Source organism: Pan paniscus, chromosome 11 (assembly GCF_029289425.2).
Source record: "Pan paniscus chromosome 11, NHGRI_mPanPan1-v2.0_pri, whole genome shotgun sequence".
Taxonomy (NCBI): Eukaryota; Metazoa; Chordata; class Mammalia; order Primates; family Hominidae; genus Pan; species Pan paniscus.
In genome coordinates, this window is record NC_073260.2 from 78,876,391 (window position 1) to 78,896,834 (window position 20,444).

General features: G+C 40.7%; 1 protein-coding gene across 15 annotated transcripts in view; it reads left to right on the forward strand.

The window, feature by feature from the left end:
• The window catches only part of LOC100995596 (transducin-like enhancer protein 4), a 155,641-nt gene extending 135,445 nt beyond the window's left edge, over positions 1-20,196 (forward strand). For 11 of the 15 annotated variants that reach the window (XM_034967520.3, XM_034967521.3, XM_034967527.3 and 8 more), the window contains 10 exons: positions 256-408; positions 1,612-1,744; positions 2,087-2,280; positions 3,117-3,193; positions 12,216-12,465; positions 13,540-13,787; positions 15,224-15,371; positions 15,933-16,083; positions 16,440-16,516; positions 18,495-20,196. In XM_034967520.3, the coding sequence (XP_034823411.1) occupies positions 256-408; positions 1,612-1,744; positions 2,087-2,280; positions 3,117-3,193; positions 12,216-12,465; positions 13,540-13,787; positions 15,224-15,371; positions 15,933-16,083; positions 16,440-16,516; positions 18,495-18,602 (1,539 nt within the window). In that variant the 3' untranslated portion in view covers positions 18,603-20,196. Of the gene's footprint in view, positions 1-255; positions 409-631; positions 728-1,611; positions 1,745-2,086; positions 2,281-3,116; positions 3,194-12,215; positions 12,466-13,539; positions 13,788-15,223; positions 15,372-15,932; positions 16,084-16,439; positions 16,517-18,494 lie in introns of all 15 variants that reach the window. The other 4 variants (XM_063593984.1, XM_063593985.1, XM_063593986.1 and 1 more) reach the window with 2 other exon arrangements.
• The last annotated feature ends 248 nt before the right edge of the window (positions 20,197-20,444 follow it).

The following is a 20,444-nucleotide window of genomic DNA, read 5'->3' on the forward strand; positions in this document are numbered from 1 at the left end:
CATTGACGTGCAATTTGCAGATGGGTGGGGTTTTGATTTTTCTTTGGGTTTTAAATAAGTATAAATACTATAATTTGGGGGCCCTCAATACTGAATATTTTCATTAGTAGTTTCAGTGAGTATTGTTATCTGTTCTAGCACATTTGTGCTTCTAAGCATGCATTAAATGCTTTTGGCTAGAAATGTCCACACCCAACAACCCCAGCATTATAAATGTGCTGTGCTTGCATTACTATCCACGATGTTCCTTTGTAGGATCCATCTTCCCCTCGAGGGAGCCCAGCACATTCCCCCAGAGAGAATGGCCTAGACAAGACACGCCTGCTCAAGAAAGATGCCCCGATTAGTCCAGCCTCTATTGCATCTTCCAGCAGTACTCCCTCCTCCAAATCCAAAGAACTTAGCCTTGTAAGCAGCTCCTTACCATCTCTCTGAGTGTGGCCTCTGCCAATTTGATGTTTGAATTTGATGTTTTTATCTTTATATTTCTCACATTTTTTACAGGACTTTTATTTCCAAATGTATATATGTTCGGTATTTAAGTTTAATTGGCAAAAGTATGTAGAGCAGAATAAGTTTACTAACTTGTTGGTGATGAGTGTTTATTTTATGATTCTTTTTGCAAGGATAGAAGAGGGATATGGGGAAATTGAGTGAAACACGTCTTAGCGAAGATGAACAATGCACATTGGGGTTACAGAGATGGTTTTGTCGCCTGTGGTTTATGGTAAATTTAGTTTGGGGCTTGAATGTGATTTTGTTGCTAGCTTTGTTTGAATTACCAAGCTACATATGACTGCAATAATTTTCCCTTCCTATCTAAAAAGTAATCTCTCATTTACAAAAGTCTATCTTGACTCACATCACAAATCACAAATGCAAAAATGAACTGCTCACCCATCAGGATAATCTCCCTGCACCCTATTCTTCTGTGGCTGTGTAGTTAATTGCAACTTTGTGTGGTGTGTCTTTTTTCCTCACCAGTTATTTCCTTGTAACATAACATTTTAAAAAAGAATAAAAAGACAAATTCAGTTTTCTAATAACCTCTGGAATTCACAGCTAAAGGAAAGGAAATTCCTCAGTTGGTCTGCAAATTAGGGGGGATAAGTGCGACAGGGGCTAGATTGTTGGTGTTTTTTTTTTTTAAATTTTATTTTCTCTTTTAATGGCACCTGCTCTCTGCTTAGTCTCTATGACAATTCAAGCTTGGATGTGTTTTCTAATGTGACCTGTTCACCAGGAAGCCTCTTGTGACATGAACAATCTGCCAGGAGCCCACAGTTACCCCAGTCTTTACCAAAGTCACCAGCAAGTGGCCACAGTTAGGACATCCTGGTTTGTGAGCCTCATCTGACTCAGACCAATTTCCTAGAAATGAGCTGCTCTCCTCTAAATTCAGCTTTAGTTTATGTCTTCCCAAATATTAGGTCTGCTGTCTCAAGGAACTCTTGTTTCTTTGTTAACTTTTCTATTAAAGAAAATCAAGGCCCAAGCTGAAGAACCTCTTCCATTTCTTTTCCTCCTTTCCTTTTCTTTACCTTTTTACTGTTTAACGTCATTGTTAAAACCATGTTCTAATTGCTGGTATATGTCATTTCATCTTGTTAGAATGAAAAATCTACTACTCCCGTTTCAAAGTCCAATACCCCTACTCCACGAACTGATGCGCCCACCCCAGGCAGTAACTCTACTCCCGGATTGAGGCCTGTACCTGGAAAACCACCAGGAGTTGACCCTTTGGGTTAGTAAGAAAAAAGTTTTTTCTATATTTTTATGCTTGTTTTTAAGAATTTAAAGCAATTTAAAGAGTACAGTACATTAAAAGTGCTAATGACCAGCATTGAATGGCTGTTAGACAAAGTTACTTAACCTGAACCGAGCACCTGGGACCAACCTTGTCTGGCACATGGTAAGTGTTCAATAGAACAAAGTGAATGAGTGAATTCTGAAGGCTTGAATGACTTTTGAGAATATTAAAGTAAGCTCATTTGAACCATAGATTCTATTTTGTGACATGTTTACAAATGTCTTCACTGTTGTTTCCTGTGTTCTTCATTTTTCTTCCATCCATTTTGGTTTGCAGCCTCAAGCCTAAGGACCCCAATGGCAGTACCTTGTCCATATCCAACTCCATTTGGGATTGTGCCCCATGCTGGAATGAACGGAGAGCTGACCAGCCCCGGAGCGGCCTACGCTGGGCTCCACAACATCTCCCCTCAGATGAGCGCAGCTGCTGCCGCCGCCGCTGCTGCTGCTGCCTATGGGAGATCACCAGTGGTGCGTTTGTGAGCTTCACAAATAATATTTTAGCACACGGAGGATTGTCATGCTTGATTGATTGCGACAGGGTCTCGCTCTGTCACCCAGCCTGGAGTGCAGTGGCATGATCTTGGCTCACTGCAGCCTCTGCCTCCTGGGCTTAAGCGATCCTCCCACCTCAGCCTCTCAAGTAGCTCGAAAAAACAGCATGCGCCACCATGCCCAGCTAATTTTTAAAATTTTCTGTAGAGGCAGGGTTTCACCATGTTGCCCAGTCTGGTCTCGAACTCCTGGCCTCATATGATCTGCCTGCCACAGCCTCCCAAATTGCTAGGATTACAAGCATGAGTCACCATGCCTGGCCTATCTATTTTTTAATGTAATTTATATCATCTAAGGTATTTAGAGATCTGTGGGTATTTATAAGTTAAGCTACATGTGATTATAATCTTGAGATCCATTTTCTTTTGTAAGGTGAGGAAGTTTCTTTTTTATTTTATATGTCTTTTTAAAAGAATACTAATTTTAAATTTTCCAAAATGATACTAATTTTGGAAATTTCAAACCTACAGAATTAGATCACATAGTATAATGAATGTAATGACTCTTTGGTTCTACCATGAGCTTCAGTAATCATTAGTATAATTTTTTAATCTGTGTTCCACCCCCAAGTATGTTACCATTAAATCCTAAACATTGGTTATCATTTCACCAATAAATACTTCTGTATATATCTCTAAAACCTTATTTTTAAAGGATCTATTCTCCCAGGTTTTAGAATAGATTTTGAGAAGGATAAAACAAGTCAAATGTAACTGTGCTTATTTTTGTTGTTTGCTTGGGAAAAATTCTAGGTGGGATTTGATCCACACCATCACATGCGTGTGCCAGCAATACCTCCAAACCTGACAGGCATTCCAGGAGGAAAACCGTGAGTACCTTTTTGCCTCTGTACTCATTGTGTGTCAAACTCAGGTCCCTTGCTGGCCCCGTAGACTTAGAATACCACTAGACAGTGTTGGGGGAGTTCCCATGACTTGTATTTTTTTTACCTTGCGAGGTATTTTTCATTTTCTCTTAGCACAAGAAGAGAAGTAATGAAGTGGGGTTTTGCATTGTAAAATTTTGAGCTTTAATATGTAAATGCAAATTGCAGAGACATCTCCAGTAGTCAGGTCTTCTCTACATCTGTTGCAGATTTCAAGGCAATTCTTTGTTCCAAAAGTCTGATTATTATGTGCAAACCTGAATGTTCAAAATTTGAATATGTTGGGAAAAGACATGCCAAACCTCAAAGGCTGAAAGGAAATAAGGGCACTCTTATGCTTAGTTCTGTTTTCAGAAAAGGTGACTTGCTTAGTTGGCTTCTTATACCATGCTCTGGGCATCTGGAGCCTCTGTATTCACAGATTCCTTGAGTTAGGAAAGACAAAACACAACACACCAGTTGTTCTAGCCTTCTCTGAATGGATCTCATTCCAAATACTTTATTTTAATCTAATGCACCTTTTTATTACTACCTAATCACAGTTGTCTCTGCTAATTGGCTTCATCTTCCCAGAAACAAAGATTTTACTATAAAGTAGCACTGGCTGTTTCTTTAAAATCCCAGCTGGCTGCTTTCTCTGGCTTCTCCTTTGGGAAGCCTCCCCCGCAGATCCTCCTTGCCTTGTTAGTCACCTGTGTGTGTGTGCATTTTTCTCATCACTCTTTCTGTGGGCATCCCCTCTGTCACTACACATGCCGTGTATGTGCTGCCTCCCCAGTCTCCAGGGCTATCCAGACCTGACCCTCAGTAGCAGCTCAAGGCGCCTTCTCCCAGAGGCTTCCCTGGTAGCTTGCCTGCCTTGAGGTATTTTGTCCTTACTGTCCTTCTTCCTGCAAAACTTTCTGTGGCTTAGTGTCTCATTTAGTTATCTAAGATGTCATTATGTCAGAGCGTTCTGCCCTGACAACCCTATTATCCCTCTTTCCCTTCCTCCCTATTCTTTCCTGTTCTACTACCTTTTTAATGCTTTTTTATAGCCATTATCTGCCTCTCCCTCTTGACTATAAGTTCCATGAAAACAGAACAGAACTTTCTGCTATTCAGTTATAGAAGCAGTCTCACTGCCTAGAATGGTACCTGGTTCATAGTGGTGCTCACGGTATGGATTTATTCAGGGAATGGATATGTGCTGATTTCTTTCTTCTCGGACCTCCCATTGCTTGTTTATTCACTCCCACACACTCGGGCACTTAGTTTTCACCCTGGTGTTAATTGCGTGCCCTCTTCTCCCCACATCCCTTCAGTGTTGCCTAATCTAGACCCTTTCTTTACTTTCCATCTGAGGAATCCAAATCTCAGTTCTTCCTTTTGTAGCATATTAATACTTCTCTACAGACTCTATCCTAACCTTCCTTGTTGTATCAAGCACAGTGCTGGCTCCATAGCCAAGTTGCTTGCTAAATATTTGGCTGATTAATAGGGGAGAAAAGACAAATTAGAGTTCCTCAAGAGTTGAAGGTATAAATATCAATTACCATAAAATTCTGTGTACCTGTGTGTGTTTTGCAAATAGTTGTTGACTGACTAACAAGTCTTATTGACCAAGAACTCTGATGTATTTGAAGGTGAAAGTTGGGTCTATTTCAAGCAATGCTAAATAACAAGGTTATACAATTAATCAAATAATGACTCAGATACCTACAAGTTCCATATGAACTTGTGGGGAAAGTGGAAGGGTTCCTTTAGGGAAGAAGTACTATCCCTTTTTTATGGTTACTTCTTAGGTAACCAACAGTTGTACCCAGAGCTACAGCATAACCACTAGAGCAAATGAGATGATGCTTCTTGCCTCAGCTGCTGCTTCGAGGGGCAAGGGGTGTAAGTGTCTTTAAGGAAACACCTTGGCTAGGGGATTTGGACCAGTTAAACCACCGTGGAATCACAGCTGCTCTGACTCAGATGGTGCTTCTGAGTCTTGGGCTGACTTCCCTTCATCAGTTTTAACTTTCGATTTTATAAAATGTTTAAATGTTTAAGATCCTTTAGGGTGGGTTAATGGATTGGAGGATTGTTGAGAATTTTTGTTTATGAGAGTGACAGAGTCACATCTACTGCAGTTGGCAAATGACACTTTACCAGGAAAATGACACTACTAAAAAGCATGTGGTGCAGTCAACAGAGTATGGTTTTGGGAGTGTGACAGATCCAAGTTTGAATTTAGACTCTGCCAGTTGAACCACTGAGAAGAGTGGCTTTATGCACAATTTCTTTGTGAGCTTCAGTCAGCTCATTCATGAATCAGGGATGGCCCCTCCTCGACAAGAAGGATGTGAAGATAGGAAGTAAGATAATATGTTGTGTGTTCATTCAGTGCCACATTTGTTACATGGTGGCTGTTTAGTCAACCCCAGCATTATTTCCCTTTCAGCTTTGTCCCAGCATATTATTCATTTTTCAGCTACTTATGTAGTAGGAGGTACATTGTGTTTTAGGGGCAGAAGTGACCCAAGAAGATGGGTCATTGGTGTGTCTTTATGTAACAGAGCATGAAGACATATAAAGTTACATTCACTTATATGCATATAGAGATAATATACTTTTATTATAGATTTTTACAGCAGAAATGAATATAACAGTTATGTGGCTCTCCAGATCATAAGATACTGAATTGTGCAATGTTGTCTTGTGCATATTTTTCAAGACAAAACTTTTTTAAGTGTGCTAGAAAATAAAATAAAAAATCACCTAAACTCTTCCTCCACCATACATACCCACAATGTAACTACCTTTCTCCAGAAAGACTTATAAAAGTTATGTGTCTCTGTTCTAATTATTTCACACAATGAATTGCTAGATATGATCAGAAATTATAATTAAATACATGTTCTAAATTAATAAAATGGTGTTTATTGTATAATTCACATTGAATCCTCTTGTCTATTCAGGTGAATTAGCAGAGGTTCTACTTCATATGTAGTTGGAATAACAGCATAGTTTAATTTCAACATAAGCCAAAAATGGCCTTTCTCCTTCACCTGCTACTCAAATGAGACTTCTATGGCTAGTGTATAACTATTTGATTAACATCACGGTACTAATTGTATGAGATGTGACATGTGAACACAGCAAAAATAAAAGATCTCAGGTTAGTGGATTATAGGCTGCTCACAATTCAGAAATCTGACTCTTTTGCATTGATTTATTTTTATAAAGCAAGATTTTCAAATGAGAATAATGCCTGATACATAGTAAAAACCTTCAACGAGTATTTGTTGGCTAACTCACTGGTCTGTATGCTACTTAGAACCGAATTTTCTATCGTATGTCAATGTAAAATACAATAACCAGACCTCTCATTGTGACCTCAAGGTCGAAGCCCATCTTGTGACACATTGGAAATGTGGAGAAGGTACTGTGCGCGTGACAGATGAGCACAGCATAACAGAACTGGGCCTCAGAGAGGAGAATGAGGGGAAGGTGGGAAAGCCAGTGACCTTCTTTAAATATGCTGGGTCTTTGTCAAGATGATAATCCATATATAACAAGTTTGACGCACATGTTTTTAAAAAAGCAAATTGCATGTGTCTGGATTGTTCAAAGTGTAGTTGTGTCAGAGAGTCCAAGCCTAGCGTTTTCTTCAACTGTCTCTTATTCTCATCGCCATGTTTGTTGGAGAGCCACTCTGCTCATAGCAGCTTAACCTGTGGTGTGTGTGTTCGTGTTGAGAGGAGGTCAGGTCACTCTATTTCTCTGACTCCCTGCACCCTCTCCCTCCAGCCCTGTATTTCTAGTTATTTGTTGGGCATCTTAGCTAGGGATCTTGAGTGTATGTTACTTGCACCACAGATTCATTATATTCAGAAAGTACTTTTGTAAATTAGGTCCTCTTCCCAGTTTGCCCTTTTTTTGTTAACTACAAGTACCATGTTTCTTTTTTCCTGAGCTCAGAAACTCAGTTACTCTAGCTCCTCCTCAGATCTCATCAATTTAGTCCTACAGGATTTTATATCCATTGTACCTTCTAACTTGTCATCTTTGCCCTTGCCTGGTTCAGGACTCCCAGTACCTCTTACTTAAATTGTTGGAATAATTGTTGTTGTTTGCTGTTGTTGTTGTTGTTGTTGTTGTTTGAGAGAGAGTCTCGGTCTGTCACCCACGCTGGAGTGTAGTGGCTCAATCTCAGCTCACTGCAACCTCTGCCTCCTGGGTTCAAATGATTCACATGCCTCGGCCTCCCAAGTAGCTGGGATTACAGGCACATGCGCCACCACACCTGGCTAATTTTTATGTATTTGTAGTAGACATGAGGTTTCACTGACTGGTCTCCGAACTTCTGACCTCAAGTGATCCATCCCCCTCGGCCTCCCAAAGTGCTGGGATTACAGGCCTGAGCTACCGCGCCCAACAGGAATAATTGTTTTTAATTCCTCCTGTCCATCCTACTCCTTGCTACCAAGTTTATTTTATGAATAGCTTTGCCCAGTAATGGCACACTCCCTTTATCCCTCAAAAATCTCTTCAGTCAATTCTGGGAAGGTCTCAGGCTGGCATTCTGGTCCTTCCCTTTTATAGCATTACATTGATTTAATTATATAGAGATACAGATCTGGTATGTTTTTTCAGACTATGCTTGGCCAGTTCCTCCATCCACCTACTGTGTAGTTATTATTGAATGAATTCCTGGATTAAAACCAATTCAAGGATTTCCCAGCTCATTTTACCTCATCCTTTTGGAACTTTTGCGCTCTGCTTTTCTTGCTATCTGGAATATTTTTTCCATCTTTCTCTTTACTCGATGGTATCTTTTCATTCTTTAAAAACCCATCTCTATTACCATGTCTGTCTCTCATCCAACATAAACTTTCTTTCCTTTTCAAAACACTTCAGAATACTTTCCATTAGAATGTGACCTGATATTGTCATTTCTGTACTTTTCTCTCATCATGCTAACTAGATTGTTAGTCACTTGTGGGCAAGACCAGGTGCGTTACCTAGTTTTGTATCCTTAGCATGACGTTTGCGTCAGAGTATATGGATGGGAGGTACTTAACACATTGTGGATTAAATTAGTTAGAAACAGAGTAGCCCTTTGCGCCTCGGTTTCTCTGATTCCTAGCAATGTTGACTTCCCTCATACCTTCCAGGAGTATTTGCTAGTTACAGTCAAAGAGTTTATCGAAATCTGATAATAAGTATGTACTAGAGCTTTATTATTTCCAGTTCTGAGTGCCTTCTATGTATACTAATAGCAAACAGAGGGCCACATTAATGTCATTAATGAAAGCAGGCTCTTGGAATTCATTTGGACTCTTTGAAAGGACTCTTTCCAGGAACATAGTAGGTGCTCACAGAGTGGTTGTTGTTGAGGTGAAGGCTGTCCTGTCGAAGGCCTTGAAGGAAATTGTGTGCCTGGTTTCTTAACTATTTAAAATCTCAGTGCTCTTTAATAACCATTTAGTGATTCTAGACTAGAGAATGAGATGACTTTTCTAATAAATTATCATTAAGAATGTATAACACCATCTAAACTTGGAATAATCTTTCTCTTCCTTTAAGATTTAGTCTTCATGACCTCCTAATTGCTAAATCAATTAGCCTTTTTCTCGGCCATCATCCCTCAGAACCTCAGCCTTTCACAAGCGTTACTGCCACCTTCTCCTTGTCTGAACTGAAATCTGGCCGTCTCCTGAGATCATCCCTTCACTTGCAGCCCTATACAGGGTGACCTTTCCATTTCATTCACTGACCTCAGCACCAGCGGTGAGGTTAATAACAGCTGTGGTTGCCACCCCTTCTCCAGCCTCTCCATGAACAGAACTTTTCTACCTGTTGGTGAAAACCTTGCTCCTTTCAGGCTCGTGCCATTGGACTACCCCCTCTTCCACCTTGTTGGGAGTATTTCCCCAGTGTATTAAAGACTTGATACATGGCTGAGAGTCTTCCACTACCCAGAGGCTGCCATAATCCTGGTTGACTCTGGTATCTACAAAGACAACCCCCCAGTATCTTCATCATGGTCGTGGACCCCCTCATCTCTAGTGAACATCTGCCCTCCTCACCTTCAGTTACCTGTATTTACAGGTTCACAAAGAAGAGCTTATCATCACCCCTGTGTCACCTCCAGATTCTAAGCGTCCCATCCAGTACAACCTACTGTGGCTCCAGTCAGCCAGAGTGCTCCACGTTCTATTTCCAACTTACCACTATCTCCCAGGCTCTAGCCACTGCTTCTCCTCTAGATTACTGTGTAGTCCCCAGACTAGTTGTCTTCCGTTTTGCCACCTACACTCCATTCTTCACCCAGCAATCAGAAGATCATTTGAAGACGTTAACTGAATCATGTCACTTTTTTTGCACAAGTCTCCAGAATCATATCTGTACTCATCACAGCCTATATGGCCCTTTTTAGTTTGGCCTTGCCTGTCCCTTCACTCTTATATCCTATATGCTCTCCACCGAATGCACTCTGGCCTCCTTGCTTCGTTCTGGTCAAGGCCTTTGCATTTGTTGTTCCCTCTGCCTGGCACGTTCCCCATTACTTATTTGTAAGGCCTGTGTCATTCCTTCAGCTCTCCGCGCATATGCTGCCTCTTCAGAGAGGGCCACCTGACTGCCACTGTGTGCTCCCCTACTCTCTTTTATCTGAAAATGTGTGTGTATATTTAATGGTATTTTCCACTGTCTGAGGTTACTTATTTATGTTTATCTGTTACCTGTTTTCCTCTCTAGGATGTAGACTAGTGGAAGGATAGGGACTTTGTCAGTATTATTCACCTGATTCCCCAGCACCTGATGGTAACTGGAACATACGAGGCATTTAGGAAGTATTTGCTGAGTAAATGAATAATTAGCATGCTTTCTTGCTCTAGCCTTCGAATTTGCCATATTCCTAATCATCATACTGTCTTCAGACAATTCGTACCCATTCTTTATGTTGCAGCCCTATTGCCATTTTCTCTGTCCTTTTCACTCTGTTAAATTCCTAGACTACCATGCACTGTTCACCGCACTGACCATCTGACATTTTGATAGTTACTTATGTGCATATCTCACTAATGAATGTGCCCCTCAGGCTGTAATTTCAGGAGAACAAGGTGTGTGCATTTCTTTCTTATTCCATTCTTACCATAATGCTTGGCACACTGGCATACTCAAGAAATATGTGTTAAGTGAATGAATCTTAGTAAATTGTCATGTGATTGAACATCTTCTCCCCCTTTCTATTTTATTATCTCTGCTAATAATCTACTTCCATAACTACTCTGGCCGGAGATTCCTTAAATGTCCACATTCTTTGGGATTCTGTATCTGGTCTGCTTTTCACTGCATAATCTGCTCTGGGATTCTTCTTTCCGTCCCCTTAGCTTCAGCCATCACTTCTTTATGGATGATATCTAACCTGACCTCTCTCCTGAATCACAGCTGTTTGGATTTCTGCCCTGAAGTTCAAGAAAACCAATTCCTTCACCTCCCCATAGGTGTACCCTTGAGTTATGCTTTCCTGTCATCTTTACTAGGTAATGCAGTCTACCTAGTCACCCAGGTTCTTAGCCCTAGGGTCCTCTTCAGCATCTCTCTCTCAGGTCACACATCCAGTGTATCTCCAAGTCCTGTTGATTTGATGCAAGAAATGTCTTCTGTCCATTGGCTTCCTAGCTTCCCACCTCCTTCCCCTCCAGCAAGTCTCACATACTATGTTCTTCTACAACGCTCTGTAGTCTGTGGAGGAAGTAAAAGCCCGCCACTGTCTAGTGCCCTCATCTTCCACAGCCACAATGCATGCGTCATTTTTTCTGGGAGCATTCAGGTAGTTGAGGACCATTCAATAATGGACTGAATTTTGATGAACATGGCCAGCCTGTAAATTTTTGCATTAAGGAACGATAAACTGTTTTAATTTAATTCTACAACTTCCGCAGTTTGGTCCAGCTTCCTGTCCTTTACGCACCCACAATGCTTTCCCTTGGTATGTCTTTTGTAAACTATTTTCTATAAGCAGAGCAGATTCCCAAGCTCCGTGCCCAAGTAGAGTAGCATATTTTCCAAAATGGGCTGTTGCCTATGATAGTCCCCAAGATAGGCCCAGCTGCCTCCTGCCTGCCACTGGCGTCTTCTGCTTCCAGAAACCTAACATGCGTCACAACAGCCTCACTCGTCCCTTCCTGACTTCAATGCCCTAAAAATAAAAATGAGTCTGTTGGGGGAGATGCTCTTACTTAAGTTGCATTTTAGGACCAAATGCTTTTACCACCTGAGGGCTTTCCCTGGAAATGAACTGGAGATGGAACTGCCAAGAGATACTCACAGGTGGGCCTTTGGGGCTGTCAGGACGCTTTTTTAGGTTCTCATTCCATTTGGATTGACTAGGATTTGTGATTGTCAAGTCTGATCAAGGTTTTAAAATAGGGCTTTATCTTTTTTTTTTTTTTTTTTTGGCACATCTGTCATTTCAACGTCTAAGCCTAGAGGCTCTTAACTCCTTAAAGCTTCCTGATTTTGGCCTACTCATCTCCCTTAGTAAGTCCCTTGCCGGGAATAAATTGATCTATAGGCGAGGTCTCATCACAGGCCTCTGATTCATCCAAAGGAGAAGGCAATGCAGGTTTATAGGGCATCCCTGAAAGGTGGCTACTGCACTTGACGGTGGTTATCTCATTTAATTCTGTGAGGTATAGATAGTGTTCTCTTCATTTTAGAGACTAGAACTGCTGTTCTAGTTTAGAGATTCTAAGTAACTACTGATGTCCCACAGCAGCTTGTACAGAGTCAGCCTGAGATCTGGCCCTGTAGCAGCCTAGCTGTATGATTCTGGAAATTATGTTCTTTACACTGTATGGACAAATTCGATTTGTTCGTAAATCACAAGTGGCACTGAAGGTGTTTTATTTCTCATCTCATTACACTGAACAGTTAAGTGACATTTTTTTACATTCCTCTCTTTCTTTTTTCCTCTCCATTGCCTTAGAGCGTACTCCTTCCATGTTAGCGCAGATGGTCAGATGCAGCCTGTCCCTTTTCCCCCCGATGCCCTCATCGGACCTGGAATCCCCCGGCATGCTCGCCAGATCAACACCCTCAACCACGGGGAGGTGGTGTGCGCAGTGACCATCAGCAACCCCACGAGACACGTGTACACGGGTGGGAAGGGCTGCGTCAAGGTCTGGGACATCAGCCACCCAGGCAATAAGAGTCCTGTCTCCCAGCTCGACTGTCTGGTGAGTGAACATGGATGAACAAGACTTAGACTTTCATTCAGAAAACAGGAGGGGCTGATGAGAGAACTGTATGTATGAGCAACACCACACAGTATTGATCCCAGGTGGATAGTTGCTCTTCAGGGGACTGCGATCTTTCACTTGGAGGTGTGTCTTTTGCTTCCTAGACACACAGTGATCTAGTTCTTCATGTGTGGCATATGCACCATACTGATTTCATTAACTCTGCCTCCCATGGGAAAAGGCAAACCGCTTGTTTTCCTCTCTGATGGTTAAGCAAACTAAGAGCCCATACAGTGACTATGAGTGTGCACCTAAATATCATCTGTCACATGTAAAGAGTAACCTACTGCCTCATGTGGCAAATACTAGATAGCCCCTCAGCTGCTTCATTGGCCTTTGCCCTTGAGTTCCTTAGGAAATGTCAGTATAGTAGAATTTTTGCTATAGCATGAGGCTACATCAGTTGAACATAATTAAATATACATAAGATTCCCGTAACCTCATGAGCTAGGAGGAACTTTTTTTTTCTGTAACTTAACACTCCATGATCAAGTCTTGCCTCTGGTGCAGCTTTCATCAAATGCATGATGCCCTTTAGTCACATAATGCAGGCCCAGGCAAAAGGAACAGACTGCCAGGGATCTACCCCCTGAAATTTTCTTGACATCAGTAGCAGGACCTTTCAACAGCAGAACTGAGCCTGAGTCTACCAAGGTTCCAAGTTTGGATACTCCAAGACTGTGAGAGCTCCTGCATTAGTGTACGTGTGTATCTGTGTGTGCAAATGATGCAAGCAGTTGGTTAATTTGGTGGTGGTGGGAGTGGGTCTAGAGCTTTGCATTTTGATGCTAATTAAGATTAAATATCTCAGTACTACATTTTGTAGATCAAGTTTAAGTACTTCCCTAATTTCATGTAATTTTCTAGCATTAATCCACTTTATCGTTGTCATAAGTATAAATGGCTCATTAAACCAGGAGGGAACACAATACTTTTATGGATTTCTGCTCTCATGTTAATGCTGTTTTCCTTTCCTCATGAGTAATCTCTTGATGGTTTTTGTCTCTACAGAACAGGGATAACTACATCCGTTCCTGCAGATTGCTCCCTGATGGTCGCACCCTAATTGTTGGAGGGGAAGCCAGTACTTTGTCCATTTGGGACCTGGCGGCTCCAACCCCACGCATCAAGGCAGAGCTGACATCCTCGGCCCCCGCCTGCTATGCCCTGGCCATCAGCCCTGATTCCAAGGTCTGCTTCTCATGCTGCAGCGACGGCAACATCGCTGTGTGGGATCTGCACAACCAGACCTTGGTGAGGTAGGTTAGCAGGATCTGTTACCAGGTTGTGAGGAGGAGCCGATTTTACCATATTTTGCCAAAGTGCTGTGTATATAGGTATGGGTGTGTATGTGTGTGTGTGTGTGTGTGTGTGTGTGTGTAAAGAGATACAATTATCTTACTAAAAATTGTTCAGAACAGGTCCATTTTAAGATGTTAAAGATAAATTATCAGTGTGAAAATCTTGTTTTCTGTAGTACTTGAACTTCATAAAATGAGGTCTTTTTTCCTTCCTTGACTTATACTAAAGCATCACCAATTTGTTTTAATAAAATGAGGTCAATTTGACATAATTAATGTACATAAAGTTTCCATGACCCCATGAGCTCCATGGACATCTGTAATTTGCCATCTGTGCTTGCTAACAAACGATTATTGTTGATAGAGCCTCATTGAGAAGATTCACAGTGTATGGTACTGTCTTGAGTGCCATACACATCTAACAGGTTCATTCCTTCAGCAGATATTTAGCAACTCCCATGGGCCTATGCACTGTATTGGGTGCAACTCACTCTGAAATGGTCTAGATTATCTGTTGTCCCACCTTTGAGGTTGGATAGATATAACTTTACAAATGAGATTATAAAAGATTGGTGTTGGTAGATGGGAAAAGCTCTGAAATGATTTTCTAGGTGTCAATACCTAAGAGATTAGCAAGCAAGTAGAATGATCAGCTACAGGTATGAAAAGGTTATAACCAGAGGTAGCTACAAGTCAGGTGTGTAAAAGAAGAAGGCTTTATTATCTGTTATTTCAAAGTACTGAAACCTATAGATCCCAAAACAAATCATCACTTTCATTGCTTATCAGGCAGCCTCTTATGAGAAGCTGCTTCTAACCCTGTTTTCTCCTGGTGACCTTGGTACGTTTTGCCATGAGTGATTCCTGGGCCAGTAGTTCACACTGAGTGTCTTTCCCGGTGCCTTACTTGAGAGCCTCGCCTTCCGTCTTGCACAGCCACCCACAGACACATTGCTGCTCACTGGCAGGACTGGTCCTGTCGCTCCCTGTGCCATCCCCAGTCCTTCTTCAAAGGGAAAATTAAATTCTCTCTCCCTCATACCGCAGTGATAGAATAGGTCTCGGAATATATCTTTAGTTAGTTCATATATGTATAGGCGTGTTTTCTTTTGTTAATTTCAGAGATTTTTTTCCCATTAGTAATATCAGTCATGTTTTCATGAAAAAGTAATTTGAAGAATTCCTAAGTGTTCAAAACCAAGCAAAAAGTACAGGACATGTGGCATCTCTTTGTATATGCTTTGTTATTACTTTGAATAATTAGAAACCATAATAAACCAAAATGAAATCTACAAATAAGGCCTGCATTGAAATTGAATCATCAAAGAATTCTAAATTGATTTTAACTAAAAGCTAACTTTTCAAGGGCTTTCCCTCCATTTTGACATTTTCAGGCAATTCCAGGGCCACACAGATGGAGCCAGCTGTATTGACATTTCTAATGATGGCACCAAGCTCTGGACAGGTGGTTTGGACAACACGGTCAGGTCCTGGGACCTGCGCGAGGGGCGGCAGCTGCAGCAGCACGACTTCACCTCCCAGGTATGATCCGTGGCTGAGGCATTTTAAAGATACGGTTTTAGGCTGAGGTGGGCGGATCACCAGGTCAGGGAATCGAGACCATCCTGGCCAACATGGTGAAACCCCATCTCTACTAAAAGTACAAAAATTAGCTGGGCATGGTGGCGTGTGCCTGTAGTCCCAGCTACTTGGGAGGCTGTGGCAGGAGAAGCGCTTGAATGCGGGAGGCAGTGGTTGCACTGAGCTGAGATTTTGCCACTGCACTGCAGCCTGGCGACAGAGCAAGACTCTGTCTGAAAAACAAAAAAAACAAAAATGATACGGTTTTATGAAACATATCACCTACTGAAAGAAGAGGCAGTTCACTTACCGTGTGATGATGTCACTTTTGACTCTGGATTAACCACTTTGAAGTCTCATTACTTTGAAATCGCCCATTTGACTTTGGTTCTCCCCTGTACAATTCAAATTATCTTGATTTTCTTCATAATTTAAGTAGTATCTACAGAAGAGATAGTACCTCCCAGATAAAAGAAGCGTGTCCACTGTGGCCACTGTCACCATCACCTGTTTTAATTCCAGATCTTTTCTCTGGGCTACTGCCCAACTGGAGAGTGGCTTGCAGTGGGGATGGAGAACAGCAATGTGGAAGTTTTGCATGTCACCAAGCCAGACAAATACCAACTACATCTTCATGAGAGCTGTGTGCTGTCACTCAAGTTTGCCCATTGTGGTAAGCAAGCACCTTTTGTCCATTTTCTGTCAACCAGAATTGCTCCTTCCCCCTTCCTGTGTTTTTATTTCCAAGTCGAATCCTTGAGTTCATTACCATGCCCCTCTTCAGAATTCTATTACTTCCTGATACATGCCTGCTTCCCCAACACCATGTAATTTTCTGGCATTAATCCACTTTAACCTTAAGGATTAGTGACTCATTAAATCCAGAAAGATAGGCTTTATTTTTGAAGTGAAAGTTATTTTTTACAAATGGATGAGTTTTCTGTTAATAGTTTGGTGTTCTATAAAGCAAATCTTGGTGTCTGACAGAGTAACACAAACATTGCCTTTTTCAAAACCCTTTACCTATAGGCAAATGGTTTGTAAGCACTGGAAAGGACAACCTTCTGAATGCCTGGAGAACACCTTATGGGGCCAGTATATTCCAGGTAACATGGAACTTGTTAACTACCACTTATGTTTGTTTAATCAAACTCTCTGTGCATTCTCTCAGATTAATAATGTGCAGAAGTGTCCTGGGAGGTCAGAGCTAGTATTATGCACATTGTACAGAGAAGGAAACTGTGTCCAAGGGGAGGTTAAGTGTCACAGCAAAGCCGTGGAGCTGGGGATAGTCCCCAGTGTTCTGAGCTCAGAGCCAGTGCTGTGCCTGATTCAGTGCTCACTGTTGCTTCATCATCAATCCCTTTTTGGAGTAGAGGTTTTATGTCTTCTGAGAATTTTATACATGTATGTCTTTTTTAATTTTAAAAGTTGAGCATTTTGCTTAAATACACTCTTGTTAGTAGTAGTAGTTTTTTTATTTTATTTTTTCCAAAGAAAGTGTTATGGAAAAGTTTGATAAAAATCAGTTTTATAAACTTTTATTTTCCCTATTGACTCAGTGGAACTTTGTATAGCTTGTGAAATTATTTGTAGAAGGACCAAATTGTAGACATAGTACACATATATGCACGCCTGCACATACACGCTCTCCTCCTCTCTCCTACTGGTATGTGAGAATTTCATAGGCAAGGTGAAAGACTTGCCTTTATTAACCTTCTATATTTAGGATGTTATTTCCTAGTGTTCTTTTTTACAAGCAATATAATAGACTTGCAGTTTTCTTCACCAAGTGGTATTATCATAAAGTAGATTAATTCCATCGAATCCAAAATAGTATGCAAGATAATCAGTAGGACAAAAAACGCCAATTGTTGCAGTCATGAAGCTTAGAATTTAATAGAGCATTTTTCATATCATGGATTAACACTTGTTAGATAGTCCCAACTGCGCTTTAAAAAAAAAGTAGTACATTTTTTATAGTAAGCATAAGTACTATGTCTTTAAGTGTTTAAAGTATTCAGAGTCCTGGTTAAAATCCTGTGTTGTTTTCATTTTAAATGAGCACAGTTTAGTTAAAAGTTAACATTGAATCCTTCATACTACAGTTGAATATGGTATACAAAATTCTATGGTATGTTTTTAACTGTTGAACCTCTCCCCTCTCGCAAATTTGTGTTACATTTTTACAGTGGGAATATTAGGCTTTTTACTAGGAATATTTTTACATTCTTTTTTTTTTTTTTAATGTATTCTCAGTGCCGTTTCTCATATCTGATCTCACTGAACTCTGCTGCATCCCTCTGAGGTGGTAGACAGGTAAAATGTCTACCTGTTTGCTATTGTAAGGAAACTGAGGTGCAGACAGGTTAAGTGACCTGTGCCGTGTTCCACAGCTCAACCTGACTCCAAGCCATCTGTTTGAAGTTGAGGGTTTTTCATACCAGTGACACCCCGTCTTAATGGTAGAATAGGGTTTGAAATAAGGTCTTGCTTTGCCAGCAGAGGTGCTCATGCCATAGGCTTGCCTGCCTAGCTGATGTCCCCAGGACAGAAGCCTCCTGACTGACCTGGTGAGGTGTCGCCAAGGGTGGATCCGATCCACCTCTGCCATTTTAAGAAAGTGCCACGTGGTGGCTCATGCCTGTAATCTCAGGCATAATTTGGGAGGCCAAGGCAAGAGGATCTCTTGAGCCCAGGAGTTCGAGACCAGCCTGGGCAACTTAGTGAGACCCTCTCTCTACAAAAAAAGTTAAAAAATTAGGTGTGATTGGACATATCAGTGTCGTAGTCCCAGCATCTCAGGAGACTGAGGTGGAAGGATTGCTTGAGCTCAGAAGGTCGAGGCTACAGTGAGCCATGGTCACACCACTGCACTGCAGCCTGAGTGACGGAGGGAGACCCTGTCTTATTAAAAAAAAAAAAAAAAAGCAGCAATACTGTCCATGACCACCTTTCACCTTTCCTTGACTGGGCTTTCTGTTTGGTCAAGGAGCACATTACATTTGCATTTGCTCTAAGTCCTCCATACTCATGGGATTTTCTTTCAGTATTTAACATTTTGGTTATATGTTTCTTTCCTAGTCCAAAGAATCCTCATCGGTGCTTAGCTGTGACATCTCCGTGGACGACAAATACATTGTCACTGGCTCTGGGGATAAGAAGGCCACAGTTTATGAAGTTATTTATTAAAGACAAATCTTCATGCAGACTGGACTTCTCCTCCTGGTAGCACTTTGCTCTGTCATCCTTTTTGTTCACCCCCATCCCCGCATCTAAAACCAAGGATTTCAGATACTCATTGCAGTTGTGGAGTTTAATCCCCTTTCTTAACCTCACTTCCCACTTGCTATTGAATTGTGAATAGTCATTAAAAACCTGTGATACCAAATCTTCAGCTGTCTACTTGGAAGAACATGGAATAAGCATACTTAACAGTGAAAAGAATCTTTAATTATGTATTATATCTGTAATATATTTATTTTGTTTAAAGAAGGCTTTCTAACAATGACTGACTAAATAAAGCTGTCTGCTCCTGCATTGATAATGAAGGTGCGTTGTATTTGATACCCCTCCCCCCCTTTTTTTGGCAAAGGAGGGGAAAGGAAGGTTTAAAATAATTGATTTAAAATGTCACTAAGTGTAGACTGATGACTGTATAGAGATGTGAAATGTATAATTACACATGGAAGCAATATGTTGCTGTGTTGTTATTAGGTTTTTTTGTTTTTGTTTTCTACATCTTTTAAAGACTTTTGGAAATTTGGCTGAACAATTAGAACACAACAGGCCAACTCATACTCATTTGGATCTATTTAGACAACGTTAACCAATATATCTATAGCTTTAGATTATATTCGATAAAAGTAATTGGACTTTTTTTCTTTTTTTGACTCGTTGACAAGTGTCTTTGTAATATGTTTTTAGTTCCCTTTTTTTGTTGTATTATAGGCAGATGAACAAATTAAATTTGGCCTCAAAGAGAGAACTTACTCCCTTCTGGATATTTTTGCCACATTTCTTTGCAAAAGGAGATATATATATCTTTAGTCAGTTTTGTTGTTATGAGAAATTATGGGTTATTTTGTGGCATGCTCTTTGGGAGCTGCACAGTTATGGGGAGGACTCCCACTGCTGTGCAAGTTAAGTCTTTTACAAAACAAGGACAGCAGAGGAGGGTTTGCAGAGACCTCCCTCTGAAAAACACAAAGAATGGACTCTCTCCTGGGATGAGGACTTGCTTTCTTTACCTCCGGTTCTTTCCATGTCTTAGTTGGATGTCCCTGAAATGGACACAGGCTGTGCCATTGTGCCAGAAACATTGTGTTATCTTTTATGTTGTTGTTGTTGCTGTTAAACTATAATATGTGACTTCTTTTTTTATTATTTTTTGTTTGAATGCTTTAAAAATCTTTTAAGTCTGTGGATCTGCTGATGTACAGTGCCTTTGCTGCTATGGATCAAAATCAAAAGAACCGTGTAGATATACTTTATTGTATAAGTAGAAAATTACTTAATTTCATACTAGAAATGGATGGATGCTGCAAGTTGAAATGGACTGTCCATTGACATTCCTAATGTGGTAGCAGAAAAAAAAAATGGTGTCTTAAGTGCTTAGTGTTTGATGTCATTAACAGTTTCGTAAAACTCTACAGTGTAGAAAGATTTTGATACTAAACTGTGCGTTGTACATAGTTCTAATGCATTGTATTGACCACCAGTACTTCTATAATGGTAGATTGTTTGTGAATTCAGACTTTTAAGCATTAAACATAAATAACTTCTAGTATGCTTATTTTTCTAATTCTTTGTCTTGATGACATTAGTTTATTTTTTATCTTTGGCTGTGCCACTCCTATATATTAAAAATGCCTAGTTTTTTCAAGGGAGATTGTTGTTAAAGTAAAGTGGTTTTTTTTGTTGTTAAAGTAATGTGGGTTTTTTTCACTGTTGCTGTTTTTGTTTTGGTTTTGTCTTTACTTGAGAGGAGCTAGAAAAGGTAGGTGATAGAAGTTAACAGTGACCAGTTGGTGC